The 16178-nt window shown below is 44.2% G+C and overlaps 1 protein-coding gene across 4 annotated transcripts in view; it reads right to left on the bottom strand.

The window, feature by feature from the left end:
• The window catches only part of rbbp5 (retinoblastoma binding protein 5), a 19922-nt gene extending 3973 nt beyond the window's left edge, over window positions 1-15949 (bottom strand). For 3 of the 4 annotated variants that reach the window (XM_083661724.1, XM_083661725.1, XM_083661726.1), the window contains exons 1-13: window positions 15811-15949; window positions 15151-15176; window positions 14193-14365; window positions 13881-14021; window positions 13426-13588; window positions 11823-11932; window positions 10994-11113; window positions 9875-10028; window positions 8898-8969; window positions 7471-7588; window positions 6917-6986; window positions 5340-5575; window positions 499-576 (exon numbers count right to left, since the gene is read on the bottom strand). In XM_083661724.1, coding sequence (XP_083517850.1) covers window positions 499-576; window positions 5340-5575; window positions 6917-6986; window positions 7471-7588; window positions 8898-8969; window positions 9875-10028; window positions 10994-11113; window positions 11823-11932; window positions 13426-13588; window positions 13881-14021; window positions 14193-14365; window positions 15151-15176; window positions 15811-15829 — 1480 coding nt within the window. In that variant the 5' untranslated portion in view covers window positions 15830-15949. Of the gene's footprint in view, window positions 1-339; window positions 577-5339; window positions 5576-6916; window positions 6987-7470; window positions 7589-8897; window positions 8970-9874; window positions 10029-10993; window positions 11114-11822; window positions 11933-13425; window positions 13589-13880; window positions 14022-14192; window positions 14366-15150; window positions 15177-15810 lie in introns of all 4 variants that reach the window. The other variant, XM_083661723.1, reaches the window with a different exon arrangement.
• Between the last annotated feature and the right edge of the window lie 229 nt (window positions 15950-16178).

The raw sequence follows: 16178 nt of genomic DNA, 5'->3' as shown, positions 1-16178 counted from the left end.
AATTTTTTTCTTTACAATTAAAGAGTTCAACTTTAATTGCCTTGTTTAAGAGGATTGTTGTTAAGACTATAATTCCTTCTTGGAATAAAGATTGTCATTGCGGGAAAACACACTTTCTTTAGTATTTTCTGCCACAGGATTTTTTTTTTTTTTTATTATTTCTTAAATATTCAATTGATAATTGATTTTCCTGATGATCGATTAAGGAAATCTCTTCAAATGCCCATCCCTAGTTTGGAGACAGGTGGGCGGCAAAGTGTCAGTCAGAGCTAGCAGGGCAGCAGGCCTAGGGGTCGGGTGGCTCCCAGACTGATCAGCAGGGGGCGGTGGCGTGCTTACCTGTGGCCAGGCCCCCCTCCGCCCTGCCCTTCATCCCTCCTCCTCCTCCTCCTCCTCCTCCTCCTCCGCCCGGCACACTGCTGCCCAGGGCTTCCAGGGGGAAAGATGGCCGCTCGCCCCGGTAGGGCTTGGGCTTGAAGGGGAAGTCTTTGTCTTTACCTTTGGAGCCTTTGGGCCGACCTGCCGTCTTCTTCTTGGACTTGCCGTCGCCCTTCACGCCCAGCAGGGGGTGCACCTCTGAGAAGAGAGAGGAACCAATGGGCCATAGGGTCAAGGGTCAGCGAGGAACAGTTGACCCACAAATGAACATTCTTTCGGGAAACATTCAGAGCATTTCGGCCAAATAAGGGCTGATTGTTCAGACAGGGATTAAGCTTAGTACTAGAATAACATTTCATTTTCACTGGAGAGCTCCCATTGGTGTCAAGTCTGTAATCTAGGACTAGGCGTTGTCCGTGTCTGAGCAACCAGCCCTGAAACCAGGGTTCCTACGCTTTTTCACAGACAAAATTCAAAAAAATCTCCATGACTTTTCAAGGATCTAGAATCTAATTTCCATGGCCAATCGTGACCATAAGTACATGAAATGTACATTAACCTTGACCCCAAAGCCCTTTTCAGACATGCGGTGAACTCCCGGAGACATCACTGGGAAGGGGCTCATGTGTGTGAACACAATTGTTTGCGGCCATGCAAACGGATCTTCACCACCCAAACCCCCTAGGACACAGCAGCATGGCATATATAAATCAAATATTTGTTGTTATTCATTGCGTTACAGGCAGTCTTTGCAATGTGTTTATTATTACACATGGTCATATTACGACGAGGATGAAAATACGATTTATAGTGCAAAACTGTCCTTATTGCATCATATTGTTGCCCCTTAATTTAAAGCACAATAGAGAGCCGCAGGAACGAGTCCGGAAATCATCGATGCTAACACTCCTGGTTCTTCACTGTTTTCGCCTATGGGAGTTTTGAATGGGTTTTTGGCGCGATGCTTCTAATAATCTCTCTGGGCAACGCTGACTTAATCAAATGCGAACCAGTGTTTAGTAATATTCATCTTCACACACGAGGACCACTTTTATGAGTTTTGAAGCTTTTACGTGCCGTTAAAAGGGCGGCTAGCTAGCAAACGGCTAAATGAGACTACACTGTTGAGTCGATGGGGATATATACGTCAATAACGTCACCACTTCAAAGGACGAACATGGAAATTCTCTTTCCCTCACCTGGTTCAGCCCGTTCAACCTGGGGTAATCAGTGCACACATCAACAACAGTCCAGGTTGAGTGCTGCCGTGACGTGGAAGCCTATGCGACAGTGTGTAGTTCTGGATTAGTTTAGCTCGAGCTTTTTACTTCTAGGGCTCGCATTTACGCTACAAAACTCATGAAAGTGGTCCTTATGTGTGAAGATTATCCGACTGAACTCTGGTTCGCGTTTGATTAATCTTGCGTTGCCCAGAGACCGTATTTGAAGCATCGCGGCAAAAACCCATTCAAAAATCCCATAGGCAGACTACAAAAATACGTCACCCCTGTGGCTCTCTATTACAAGGGGGGAAATGTGTGAGTATGAACACATGCCGCTCAGGGTTTTCCATAAGCGCCAGCTGTCAGCTAAATTGCCATTGACATTAAAACATTTGCAGCCGGCTACTTTCTTACTGTCACAATAAGCGCGAGATTGCAATACCGTGCTATAGACAAGCCAACCATGATGGATGGCAAGCAACCGCCAAAACCCACGGTGTGTTCATGTTTTTCCCTTTTCCCCCACGGCACAGCCGAGGGCTTCACACACCAAACTCAGGTCACGGCTCAGCCGAGAGCTTCACACACCAAACTCAGGTCACGCGGTAATTGAGAGGTGTCGCTTTGTGAGACGGCCTCTAGTTTCTCGGCTGGGCGGCGGTTTGGACATTCGAGCCAATCACAGTGATTATAAACACGGCAAACTCCACTCAACCATGGATGTATTAAAATAACTGGATAGGGGACGAGCCACGCCCACCCATGCATTCGGACGGAGGCTGCTCACTGGTGCATGAAGTCATCATGGGGGCTTTTCTTCCTGGTTTTACTTCCTGACCATGCGGCCCAAGGCGAAGTGCGCATGTGTGCCATGACGTGTTCCATGACGTCTCCCACCCCTCCCACCCATGGATGTATTAAAAGAAGAAAATACCCCCGTATACGGCTCTTAGTGCCTTCTGAAGAAAAAATGCCCCATAATTTTTTTTGTTGATAATTAAAAGAGTCGTTTTATACTTTGAGTGACACCCGGAAAAAATTCCCCTGGGTTTAACAGCTGCCGGGGTCCCCATGCAAGTGGATGGGAATTTTCCTTTCCGGGCTGCATGGCGTCACATGACTTGCAATACAGAGCTTCGCCACCATGTTCAAATGGCTTCACGGCCCAGCGCTATTCCTGGGGGCTTGCACTCAACCGGGACGCTGAGCGACTTTAAACACGGTTTAAATTGAAACCACACGGTTTGCTGAGCCGCGGAGCTGACAGACTGAGCTGGCAGCTTATGTTTTGAAAACTTCCAAGAACAAACAAACGAGACATTCTTTCCTATTTTCAACCCAATGTGAGTACAATGTGTTCAAGTGAATTCAACTTGTTTGTTTCTAGGAAGTAGCTCCGTTATGAGCGAAGCTAGCCTGCTGTGTTTCTGCCTCTGGGATTTTTATAAACATGTTTTTTAACAATAGCCAAAAAGTGTAAATTCCAAAACTTTTCCAGAACACACTGTTAATTCCAAACCTTTTCCGGGCCTTGAAAACAGTTTTTCAAATTCCTTAACTTTTCCAAGAATTTCATGATCATGGAAACCCTGTGAAAGTCTCCACTGAAAGGCGTATTAATGCAGTTCTTTCAGAGGTATTAGCAGCTCCTTAAAGGGTCTATGTGTCATTTCTGCTTCAATGCTATCGTTCAGCCGTCACTGCAACAACACTCATCGTTAGCGTGGTGGGCAGGTGGTTGTTTTTCAGAATCAACAGTAGTGAACGTTCCTTCATGTTTTACACAGAGTTAGTACATGTGTGTATTCACTGGACGCTCGTCATTAGGATACTGGCATTACCACGATTCCTGTTGTCTGTGGATTTTTAGAGCATCCTGTATAGAAGGTAAGCAATCACTATATATTTATTAGGGGTTCAAGCCCTGAAGGGGCTGAAACCCTATTGTTTTTGTGCCGGTTTATTATTATTCTTGTTGTTTTTCATCTGCCTCAACGCAAATTCCCGTGAGTTGGTAAATGGTAGAGACCTGAAACTTGGCCCAATGACAGATATTGTTGGCTGGTAGGTGCTCAAAAAAGATTTTTCGAATCGGCCTGAAGGTGGCGCTATAATCGAAGGTTTTACGTTAAAGGCCATAACTTCCACGCCGTTGGTCCGATTTTCAAACTTTTTTTTTCCAGATGTTCAGGTGAACCTGCTCTACAAGTTTGCCATAAGGACCCTCAATGTCCGCCTGGAAAGTTTTTGAGATATTTGGAAAAGTTTGGAAAACACATTTTTTGCATCTCCTCCTAGACCGTTGGACCGATTTGCACCAGACTCGCAAGGAAGCATCTATGGAGCAAGCTCTACAATCGTCATTGGTGGATTTTTGAAAGCTACTTTAGTTTCGGAGATATTGATCGTTAAAGTTGAGAGGGGCGTGGCCTCACAGCTAAATTGTCATAACTTCATGACCGATTAAGGAATCTTCACGAAACTTGCAGGAGGTCTTCGGAGACCATCCTAGACCATGTGTGTCAAATTTTGTGCAATTCGACCAAAAGGGGGCGCCATAAACGCCAGAAATGGGCGTGGCTTAACATAAAAAAGGCTGTAACTCCACACCTGTTTGTCCAATGATCGCGAAACTTGTCAGATATATCAAGGAGGATGTCCTAGTCAGAATCAGAAGCTTTGTCATCTGCGCAAGGCTTGAACCCCGCCCATCGCCGCTTGCGGCTATATTTTTTTTATATTTCCCCCCCGATTTTTTTACCCTATTTTTATTCCCCGTTAGTGCTGATTTTAATTTATTTATCCTGGTTGCTGCTCCACCCTCTGCCAATCTGGGGAGAGCCGAAACTGCCTCCATGCTTCCTCCGAGACATGGGCAGTTAGCCAGCCGCTTCTTTTCACAGCCGCTGCTTTTTTGCTGAAAAGCAACTGGTTGACACGTCATACCCAGCTGTCAGTGCGACTGCTTCTGAAGAAGACGAGAGTAGACTCGTCGAAACTGTCAAGGTAAATAAATAACATCTATAAACCTATGTCTGAACACAAGAAAACAAAAACGTCTATGTATAAATGAAGACATGATGAACATCATTGAACTATGACAGGGCAAGCTTCACCGGTAGGACATAGCATGTGGGAGGATCACGCTATTCCAACGAGTTCCCCTCCCTCCGAACAGGCGCCCCTAACGACCAGAGGAGGCACCACATCAGCGACCAGGATATTGCATGTTTTGGTGAAGGGGTTCCTATATGAAGGAAACCCCCAGGGGGCACGGGGACAACATGCAAACTCCACACAGAAAGACCCTTTTGACGACCCCAGCCGGGCGGTGGGCACTCGAGGACATGCGGACGGGCACGCATTCCTTCAGCGCTCACAGCGTCCCAGGTGGGAATCGAACCCAGGACCTTCTAGCTGTGAGGCGACAGCGCTTACCACAGCACCACCATGCCCCACCGGTAAGCAATCACTATTAACAGCACTTCAATGGTGCGTAAATGGGCCAGTCCATTAAAATTCAAACTGTTTATGATGAATTTGCTAGAACATGCTTTCATTTGACATAATTACTCTTCAATTTTCTCTTGATTGTGTTTGCTATTTTATCTCCTCATTAAGCGTTTTACATTTCTTTATCATGCCTGCCTGCAAGGCACTTTGTAAAGTCAGATTTTTTGTCAAATGCTATATAAACATGGTTTATTGTTTCATCGTTAATGTGTTATCTTATCGCACCGTCACTGGGCACCCCCTGCAGTTCAATGGTGGTAGTGCGGGCCTTCTTCTTGGTCGGGCCTCCATCAGCGGAGGGCTGCCGCTGCTTCTTGTCTCCGCTGGCCGAGCCTTCGTCTGGGAGCGTGGCCTGGGCAGCAGCGTCAGGCGTGGGGCCAAAGGGGTTTTCCTCTGGGTCCTCAACCTCTGGGGCGATGGGCAGGTACAGCAGGGCCTTGAAGTCCTCCAGCTCCTCGTCACTACAGGAGAGAAACACAGCTAAGACTTCTCACTCGTTCAACGCCTTCTATCTTATGGACACTTCAACTTTGTCCCTCTCTAAAGCTCACAGGCATTCATTTGTTTTGTTAAAAAGAAGGGGTCTGATTGTTCTCCATTAGGGCTCCAATAGACCTTATTCGCTAACCCTCGACGGCACCATATTGTTGACATACCGTCCTGCGCGCACACAGCGATGCAGCTGACAACTAGTAACAGCCTTATTGTTGTTTCTGTTCCATTACAAAATATGCTGCCGTTAATGCCTGTAATAATAAACAAAAGAACGAGGTGAACAGACTTTGCTGTGAGGAGCTGTCAGAAAGTTTCACCTGTCTCTCCCAACTATCCACACAACTCTCCTGTGCTGCTGACGTATCCTCAGTCTCGCTCCCTTCACGTCTGTGGACGGTAGAGATAGAAACGAACCACGGGGACTTTATTGCTGTCATTACTACAGCCATGCCTAACGCAGGTCACCATCCGAACACAATTGGAATGATACAGGTAACGCTAACGGCGGCTAGCTTAGCTTCCTATAAACGCTGCTCTCACATAGGTTGTCACATAGAGCTGCAGCGATATGTCGACAATATGGCGGCGGTGGGCGTGTCCGTACGTGAGTGACGTCAATCGAATAAGGTCTATACTCTGGAACAATCCACCGGAGACTAGATGCTGCAGATCACTTTAGTCTTTCAAATAACTTCTTAGGGGACATTCAGACCAAAAGCGTTTTTTTCAGTCAGAACGCTATGAAAATCATGTTGAGAGCGCTTCCATTGTGCACAAAACACAGCGCACGGAGCGTTTTTTTTGCGCTCCGTTTGTTTTCCCCTGTAGTTGCGTGCAGTACAGATCAGAACACAACGACCACACGGACGGTAGCCAGCTGGTTTTGTCTGTTTGATGTTGTTCACTGTTAACATGAAAGCCAGATTATTGCCAATTCTGGCAGCAGCAGAGGCTGAAAATCCATTGGGAGGAGAAAAGGTAGGAAGAGTGAAAAAGACGATCAGGGCGCTTTTCCTCTAATGTTGAACTTTTTTCAGCTTAAAAACGGCCACAGCGCTCCTCCAAAAACAACAGATGCCACCAGCGTTTAAACGCCAGGTGCGTTCATTAAAAGAGGAGCACGTCGTCTAGCGTGTCCTTACATAGAGAATGAATTGCAGAAAGACACTGGCAGCTCCAAAAACGCTTTTTTTCCATGCCTGAGTACGAGCAACTGTAGCATCATGTCCCAATTTCCCCTCGGGGATCAATAAAGTTTTCCGATTCTGATTCTGATGAATGTAATCAGCTGTCCTGTGACCTCTCACCTGCTGCAGAAAGCAACTATGGGGTCAACAGAGGTGACGTCCACCTCTTCATCCTCTGCAGCATCCGCACCTGCAACACACACACACACACACACACACACACACACACACACACACACAAGCCGACATTTGTCTCATGTTTACAATGGAAGTTCAAATGTATATATGACACTGTGTTTGTGACTGATATACAGAGCTAATGGTTTCCTTCTTCTTTTTTTCCCCACAATGAATGTGGTCGAATATGATTTGATGAACAGTGCCAACAACAACAATAACAATAACAATAATAATTTCACTTTTAATTTTAGTATCCCGTGGTTCAAATGCTATTCCAGAGACTTTTGCACCCTGACAAGACAATGAAGATATTCAACATCATCACATATCATCTCAGCCATCGCCAGCTACGATCCAAAACAAATATCAGCTTTGGCTTTTAAAAACCCCTATCAGTCAACTGTGTGTGTATTTGAATGTATAGGTGCGGGAATATATTATAGCCGTTTGTGTGTGTGTGTGTGTGTGTGTGTGTGTGTGTGTGTGTTGTGTACCTGTCTGCTCGGGTTCACTCTTGTCCTCATCTTCGATGTCAAACTCCGACTCTCTCTCCTCGTACTCCACATTCTCATCCAGCTCTTTGAAGTCTGGAGCGAACGCACTCCAGTTTTCCTACAGACAAGCCCATATTCAGTAACACTTCTCCCCCCAATATTTTATATATTTTTTCAATTTGTATAGAACACAAACAAGACCAAACAGGCTCAGACACAGGGGGGAAAAAAACATTCAGTAACCCTTATATTAGCTGTACTGTTAGGGAGGGTGCAGAAAATATACTAAATTTGTAGGGTTGCAACGGCACATGTATTTGTTTTGAACATTGAGTACAGGACCAATTACTTTGTATTTAATCATCAAATACAATAAGTGAGCACCCACTAAATGTTGTATGTCATAATAATGAAAAATGCTATATGTGCCATTTTAACTCCAAATGCTGCATGTATTACACTGTACAGAATACATACAGAGACTAAAATGGACATCAAATTAATGTTACTAAAAAGACATACCGATCTATGACTCCAGTATCGAGGTGCACGCCGTTTACGTACCGTTACAGCCCTATCAATTTGCACATTATGTCAAGATTTTGCCAGAATACCTCTGCGCTCTCCTTGCACAGCCAATGTATCTGTCACTCACAAGCCATCCTTTTCACAAGTGTTTTTGTGTGTGCTGCTGAATTTCCCTTGTGGACAACATGTGAACTGAATTTAAATGGCTATAATGTAATTGATTGGGTTGCCTGGTAAAACCATCCTGATCACATGACCTCACACTCTGATTAGCTCTACGCATCAGTCTGGACTTCCAGCTGCCCCAGCGACTTACAGAAATAATCACGGACCTGAACTGTCGTTGGCAATGTAACCGGCCAATCAGGGCAATCGCTGGCAAAGGAGTAATGGCATCCCCCGAAGCAAGGAGTGGTAACGGTAACGTTCATGTTAGTTAGAGTAAACACAGCCATAAGTGCAGCTATTGTAGAAATAGATTGAACAACAACAATTAAATCAGAACAAGGGTAACGTTATGCACCAGAAGTTTCTCCGCAGAAAGACGTTTTCACCGCATTCTTCGCAGTAGATTTGCATTGGATTCGGCGATGCTGATTGGCTGAAGGAGTTGTCTGTCAAGGCAAGTACTCCCGCCCACTGAAATCGATGTGAGCGACTGGAAGTCCAGACTGATACGTAGAGCGAAAACAGAATGGGAGGTCATGTGATCAGGATGGTTTTGACCCAGGCTATGGGTTGTTAGCCAGGTCAGGTGGTCAGATTTCTGCTTTCAAAACTCACTTTCTGGCCAGATATACATTACTTTATTTATGACAATTACAAGCAACTAATATAATCCATATCTGTGCAGCTGCTCATTAGTGTACATCCACCCTTGACTACAACAAACCACTCACCACTTGGTTCTGGGCCCAGATGGACACCACTCCACTGGAGATAGATGCAATGATCGGACGGACAGGATGCCACTATAGAGAGGTCACAGGTCAGACAAGTAAATTATACGGGATAATACAGGTTAACTACCAAAATGAATTAACAACAAAGGAGCTCATTCATAAAGCTATAGCATGTTAAAAATTATTTCTACAGGGGAGCCTGACTGAGAGCAATGTTCTCTTTTTTAGCCTGTGCCCTGTTCACATTACATACATCATATACACTACTGTACATACGTATACATTTACTAGGATACATTACGCTGCTACTACGAACTCACGACCTTCTTGCTGTAAGTGCGACAGTGCTAACCACAAAGCGCTAACCTGCATTCATGATGTGGGTGTGCTACCAAAGTTTCTGTCTTCTACTTTATAAATACTACACCACACACACCCAAATCTTATTGCTAATACTGTCTGTCAGACAGTTCAGACCTACATCTCCTGATTCAAACAAAGAGGCTCTGGCTAGTGGCTATGCAAAAAGACTACTAGCAGCAGGTTGCTAGAAACCTCTTCCCTCCTTATCAATTAAAGCGGCGGTAGCCATTCTGTTTAGAACCATTTTGGGAATACTTTGGTGAAACTCTAGTGACATCCTGACAGCTATGGATAAATCAAATGAATAGAAAGTGAAGCTGTAATCAGCCACTCCAAAATCTCAGGGTGCCTGAAGCTTAACAACCAACCCTCCTGTCACTGTCACATAACATGAGTCTCATCCTGACCAGCCTGCAGAGAGAGAACAAATCTATCCACAGAAGAGACGATGTGAAACAGCCATAATCCAAACTGGGACTGGAATCAACTTGTGTAAGGAAGCCAGTTACTTAAAGTTACAACCGATCTTAAATACAGTCGTGATAATAAAGGGTAAGGAAGAGTAGGGAGGTGTAGAACAGAAGAGGATGTGGAAGATGTAGGGTCCTTACAGCCACGTCCAGCAGCAGCTCTCCTCTGGTTCCAAGCAGGATCTTCACCAGGTTGCCGATGCTCTTCTCCCAGATGTAGAGGGCGTGCTGCCTGGCTGACCCGGCCACGATGTACTCCCCGTCCCCAGAGAAACAGCAGCGCTTCCACGGCGTCCTGCACACCAAACGTGGTTGGAGGAAATCTCATCAAATAGTGATTACGACTTTTTAAAGGCCTTAATTTCCCTAAATTGACGTATTAACTTTTAATACTTTTTAAGACCCCGGGGATACCCTGGTTAAGTGTCTTTGTCTTTGCACAATTGTGTGGAAGCTGTGAAAAAAGTCTCATTAGAATCAGTTTGGGTTATGGGCTTCCCAACCAGTATAGTATTGATCAATTCTACAATCAAACTATCATATCCATCATAACAGGAACTGACACTGTAAACATAAGCCCTATTCACACAGGACAGTATTACCTGGAGGGGGGGGGACCTCATGTGATTTAGAAATTAAGCCCCCACGTCTTTTGTGCGGCGCATTTGCACGGGATAAGCAACGTCTGTATTTTATTCTAATTTTTATTGACATCATCCCCACATATGTAGTCAAGAAATCGAAAGATTACATTTTGATTTGAAAGTTAACTAAACCCAGCCCTGGCCCCTAACTGGCACACGGATACAATGGATACAATTGTTTTTGTTAACATTAACCTTGAATTATGATATGAATTACCCGCCTTGTTTTTGCACTATTCTGGAGAAATATTGGAAAGTGTCTGGTCGCTACTAGCTATAGGCCAAACGTTACTAGGTTACCATAATATCATAATAACTGTTGAGCCTGTTGAAAGATAGAAAAATGATCCTTACTGCCATGATAACCTTGGAAAAATAATCCATAAATAAATAAGACCCCAAATCACTGAGATGCCGATTCGCATGGGACTAATGTTTTGACATGACCTCTGTATTTGGAGAGGACATTTGTGGTGGATTTTTTTACTTTACAAATTATGATTCACATGGGATTAAGATCACAGACGATTTATTACAAATTACGAGAGGTGACCCGTAGGTAATAGTAGCCCCAGGCAAATAGGGCTATAGTGTGTAGTGTAGTGCGTTGGTCTACCTGTTCACCAGGTCCTGGAGTTTCTGCATTGGTTCCGGCTCACCGTCTCGACCACAGGTCAGGATCTCCCTCCCATCGTACACTCTGATGATCCGGTCAGCTGTGTTTATCAGGAAACAACTACACAGACAACAGGAGAGGTGGACACAGACATCATACACTCTGCTGTGTTTATCAGGAAACAACTACACAGACAACAGGAGAGGTGGACACAGACATCATACACTCTGTGTTTATCAGGAAACAACTACACAGACAACAGGAGAGGTGGACACAGACATCATACACTCTGCTGTGTTTATCAGGAAACAACTACACAGACAACAGGAGAGGTGGACACAGACATCATACACTCTGTGTTTATCAGGAAACAACTACACAGACAACAGGAGAGGTGGACACAGACATCATACACTCTGCTGTGTTTATCAGGAAACAACTACACAGACAACAGGAGAGGTGGACACAGACATCATACACTCTGCTGTGTTTATCAGGAAACAACTACACAGACAACAGGAGAGGTGGACACAGACATCATACACTCTGCTGTGTTTATCAGGAAACAACTACACAGACAACAGGAGAGGTGGACACAGACATCATACACTCTGCTGTGTTTATCAGGAAACAACTACACAGACAACAGGAGAGGTGGACACAGACATCATACACTCTGCTGTGTTTATCAGGAAACAATATATGTATATATATTTATTTTTTTCTTTTCCTGTGTGTGGGCGTGTTTGTCTTGTATTGCTTCGTATATTGTTCTATAATTTTTTTTTTAATAAAATATTGGGGGGAAAAGAAAGCTGTTTCCTCTCACCTGCCCTTGCGCGCAAATTCGATGGACTTGATGGCGGTGGTGTTGCTGGTGCCGGTGGTCACTCTGAAAGATGCCACCAGGTCCTGGGTGTTTGTGCTCAACACCAGGATCTACAACAACAGAGAGAGAGAGAGACAGGACTAACAGACTCAGAGCTTTGGATTTCAATCAAACAATGGTGCGTTACCTTTTAATTTCAATCATCATTTCATATACAAATACAACTCTAAGGAACAACGAAGAAAAACAGAGAGAGCTCAAACAACTTCCAACTGCTCTTTGGTTTGGAGTATGCAACTGAAGGGAACAAATTCATTGAAAATGTGTGTGTGTGTGTGTGTGTGTGTGTGTGTGTGTGTGTGTGTGTGTGTGTGTGTGTGTGTGTGTGTGTGTGTGTGTGTGTGTGTGTGTGTGTGTGTGTGTGTGTGTGTGTGTGTGTGTGTGTGTGTGTGTGTGTGTGTGTGTGTGTGTGTGTGTGTGTGTGTGTGTGTGTGTGTGGTGGGGGTATTTTCATGGGCTCATGTAGGGACATTTAAAAACACTTAAGACACTCCAATGAGTTTTGGCATTGGTCTTTATCAGGGAGCTTCAAACAATTCATGTAAAAAGAAAAACAATTTAAGGTGAACAATTCTAAGGACGTGGAATGATGATGAGGACAAAGCATGGTGGACGTGCGTGTAAGCAGGCCAAGTTGGATCCTGCTGCATCGGCCCTCTCTCATAGTGAGTCTAATATCGCCTTCATGACAACTCGGACCGCTGGAAAAAAATGGGTTCCGACTTGTAAAAATGTAATTGAACAGTCGTCAACAGGTCGGAATTACAGCTCGGAAATTCGGGTATCATCCAGAGCTCCGCTTTGTCCGAGTTGACGTCATAGCCACATCAAAATGGCGACTTGTATCGTTAATGGTAATCACAGACATTTGTTAACGTTTTAACACAGAATTTGGTGTCTTAATTATGTAATGTTAACGTTAATATGTGTTTGTGTCATCTGTGTTTCACTCTGATTAGAGCAATATGTGAAATTCAGCATTCAGCATGTTCGGTTAGCTTCCGTGTTGAAACTTATGCGAGTTGTCTTGAACGCGGTATAAGCACCCCATTGTCCACATCTGTGGGAGGCGCCACTTGTGACACAGCTCGTGGTGCTGAAATGTTGCTTTGACTTGTGGAACACACTCAGAAGCCATTAATCACAGCGTGTGTCTAACAAATCTACAAAAGTGTGATCAATCTTAGTAGGCTAGTATGAACATTTTATGTTAGCTAGGTACTAATAGAACTGATATATAGTTTTTATTTGGTTGGGTTTAGTTTATCATAACCTTTTTGGTTGTCTAGTCTAGTCTAGTGGTAGGCTCCCATCGCACATTTGCCCAGGCATTTTTCCTGTTCCTTTTGTTCTGTTTGGTCTGACCCTTGTTGAGGTGTTGATTCCAATTTGGAAGCTCATATGTTCCCATAATAAATCGTTAAAACTAAATTGCTAACTTCACTGGTCAACACCTGGTGCCTTTGAGAGGTTGGTGACCTTGTGTTTGAGCCATAGTTGTTTGGGACAACACTAAACAGACAGCAGTAGAGACTAGCCTAACCTTTCCCTTGGCGTTGCCGGTGTAGATGTACTCGCCCCGCCTGTCAAAGGCCGCCACCACATTCAGGTCCGAATCGTCATCCACGGGCAGGACAACATGCTTGGAGTCTGACAGGGTCAACAGGACCGGAGCCGACTTCATGGGACATACCAGAACCTTGTCCCTAAAATCACAATGTCAATGTCAGGGCTTCAAATTCTCCAAATACAGAAACAGACAAAAAGGGGAAAAAAACATACATTAAAGATGAAAGATATATATTTGAGGTCCATCGCTACAATTAACTCGTGAATGATGCTGCTGTCTAAAGGTCCTGTGAACTTGTGATGGCATAGCCTGATGTCTTCTCTACTCACTATATCATTCTTCAAGTTCTGACACCTGAGTTGGGCTTCTGTATGACTGCTCACACATCAGATATAACACGCATAGAGAGTGGGTATCGGCTCACTCACAGGTCTCTGGGGTGGTACTGCAGCTTTAAGATCGGCGAGGGGAAGCGGAACCTCTGGTCACAGTCTCCAGTCAGGACGTCCCACTGGGAAACGATGTTATCTGTCGACGCACTCACCAGCTTGTGGCCGTCTCTACTCCAGCTGTACAAAGATATAAAACCTTAGAAGCAACATCCAATGACCAACTGTACGTGTGTGTGTGTTGGTGTTGGGTTAAGTAAGTTTATATAGTGACTTCAACACAAAAGACTTTACTACAAGGAACAACAAAGAAAGAACCCTGGATAGATAGAGATACTGTATAGATCTCACCATAAAGAGCAAACGGGGTGGATGTGTGCACTGATGATTTTAGCGATGCCTCGTGTGAGGAAGTCCCAGATGACAATGCGGCCGTCATTGCAGCCCACAGCCAGCAGGGTACCCCAGCGGTTGAAGGTGCAGGTGAGGGCCATGCTGATACAGTCCAGAGTGCCATCCGCCTCCTACCAAATCACACACAATGTTTAAATGACAGCTAGAGACTTTCCATCATGAATATAAGCAACGTCACTTTATGGTGGTGACATATAGCAGAGATGCACTGCAGAAGTAGTTTGTTATTGTGAGAATTCAGGTTAACAGATGTAGGGTGGGGGAGTCGCTGTTGTTGTGAATATAGCCTATCCAACATTTTACAATTCTGAGGCTACGAACTACAGCTAATAGAAAATGCTACCGCTAAGTTAACGGTGGGTAGTCTACGTGTAGTCTAGTTCACACCACGCCTCCCCTAAAGCTCTCTGGCGTACAACAGCTGGTACACTGATGATGGCCTAAGGCTGAAACGCGTCTGTTTTGCCCTTAATAAAAAAAACTCAAGATTTACTCTAATTCGAGTGCTGTTGCCTACCTCTGTACAACAGCTGGTGACATCACCTGGCACAAAGATTAGCCTATCTATACTCAATCTGCAGAGCCACAGACCAGAGACCTGCAGATCTACTGTATGTCTCGCAGACATACAACCCACAGATATACGACCCTAGTTGTTTGGGACAGTGCGGTTCCGCAGATACATGCTACTCAGATCAGCCAATAACAGAAGGGCAGCTCATGATAGCAGCAGGTGTTCCTCCTTTAAGTCAACAGGGGAAGGTTGAAAATGAAATGACAAATGAAATGCATTGTATGTCCCACCAAGAACGAAGAGAAGGTTGAGGATGTTTCGTATAAGGCAATATTAACCACTAATACCAAGTTCAGGTGCACAATACAAGTCGTGGCTTACCTCTGGATAGTTCTGCCCGAACGATTCTGGGGGAGGGGGAAACAATTGAGCAAATTTGATCAGAAAATCTCTTGACGTTAGATAATGCTAAAAATACTTACTGTTGTCTAATTTACTATCTCGCAGAGCTGGCTTAAAATAAGAGTTTACTCAAAGACTATTAAGAAAGGATTCATTCAATTACTGAACAAAACTAACGATATGTTAGGCTACATAGTCCAAATACAAGGCATTTGTGAGTGTGTGTGTGTGTGTGTGTGTGTGTGTGTGTGTGTGTGTGTGTGTGTGTGTGTGTGTGTGTGTGTGTGTGTGTGTGTGTGGAAAATAACGGTATGCCAAACTGCTTAAGTCTGGACATTAAAGTCTGGACATAAATTATGAGGACATAATTAAACGTGTTTTCTGTTGTCATTTCAAAATAATCTGCTTCAGTTTACCTGATAAAACATTGAAGATTTTAATGTGACACTTTAAAAAGGGACATAACGTTAGCCAACAGTGTGATGATCACACATTTGTTTGATTTTTAGTTCATATGGTTTATATCAGTTTCCATTTCCATAAATGACCCAATGTTGCTAGGCTAACATTCATATCATCAAGCAAATGCGGAAGACCCCTACGTACTATAGAGCATAATGAAAATGAGTTTTTAATTACCGAGCAATTCCAGATTCATTGCTGGACGACTGTGGATCCAAAGTTTCAGAATAAATTATGTTTTACTTAAATATTAACGTTACTACACTACTAGTTTAGCTCTGCTGCTGCAAACAACAGAGTACTGCTCCTTGGGCCGCTTGGGCGACTGGCGCCGAGCTGCCAGGAAGGACCCCAAATAAAGCGACGTTGAATATGCCTAAACAAAATACAACCGATTAATCCGTTACACCGTTGACTGCATCGTTCAGCGTTCAGCGTTCATCGTTCGTTAATCAATTATTTGCTAAAATGCGTAGTGAAAATGCTAGTGGTATTCACGATTTTCAAGCGAGCAAACAGGCATGAACGCGGACAGCGTAAAGTTA

The sequence above is a fragment of the Poromitra crassiceps genome (assembly GCF_964638095.1).
Source record: "Poromitra crassiceps genome assembly, chromosome: 27".
NCBI lineage: Eukaryota > Metazoa > Chordata > Actinopteri > Beryciformes > Melamphaidae > Poromitra > Poromitra crassiceps.
Note: the sequence above shows the minus strand (reverse complement) of the source record. Positions and strands in the feature narration are given on the sequence as shown.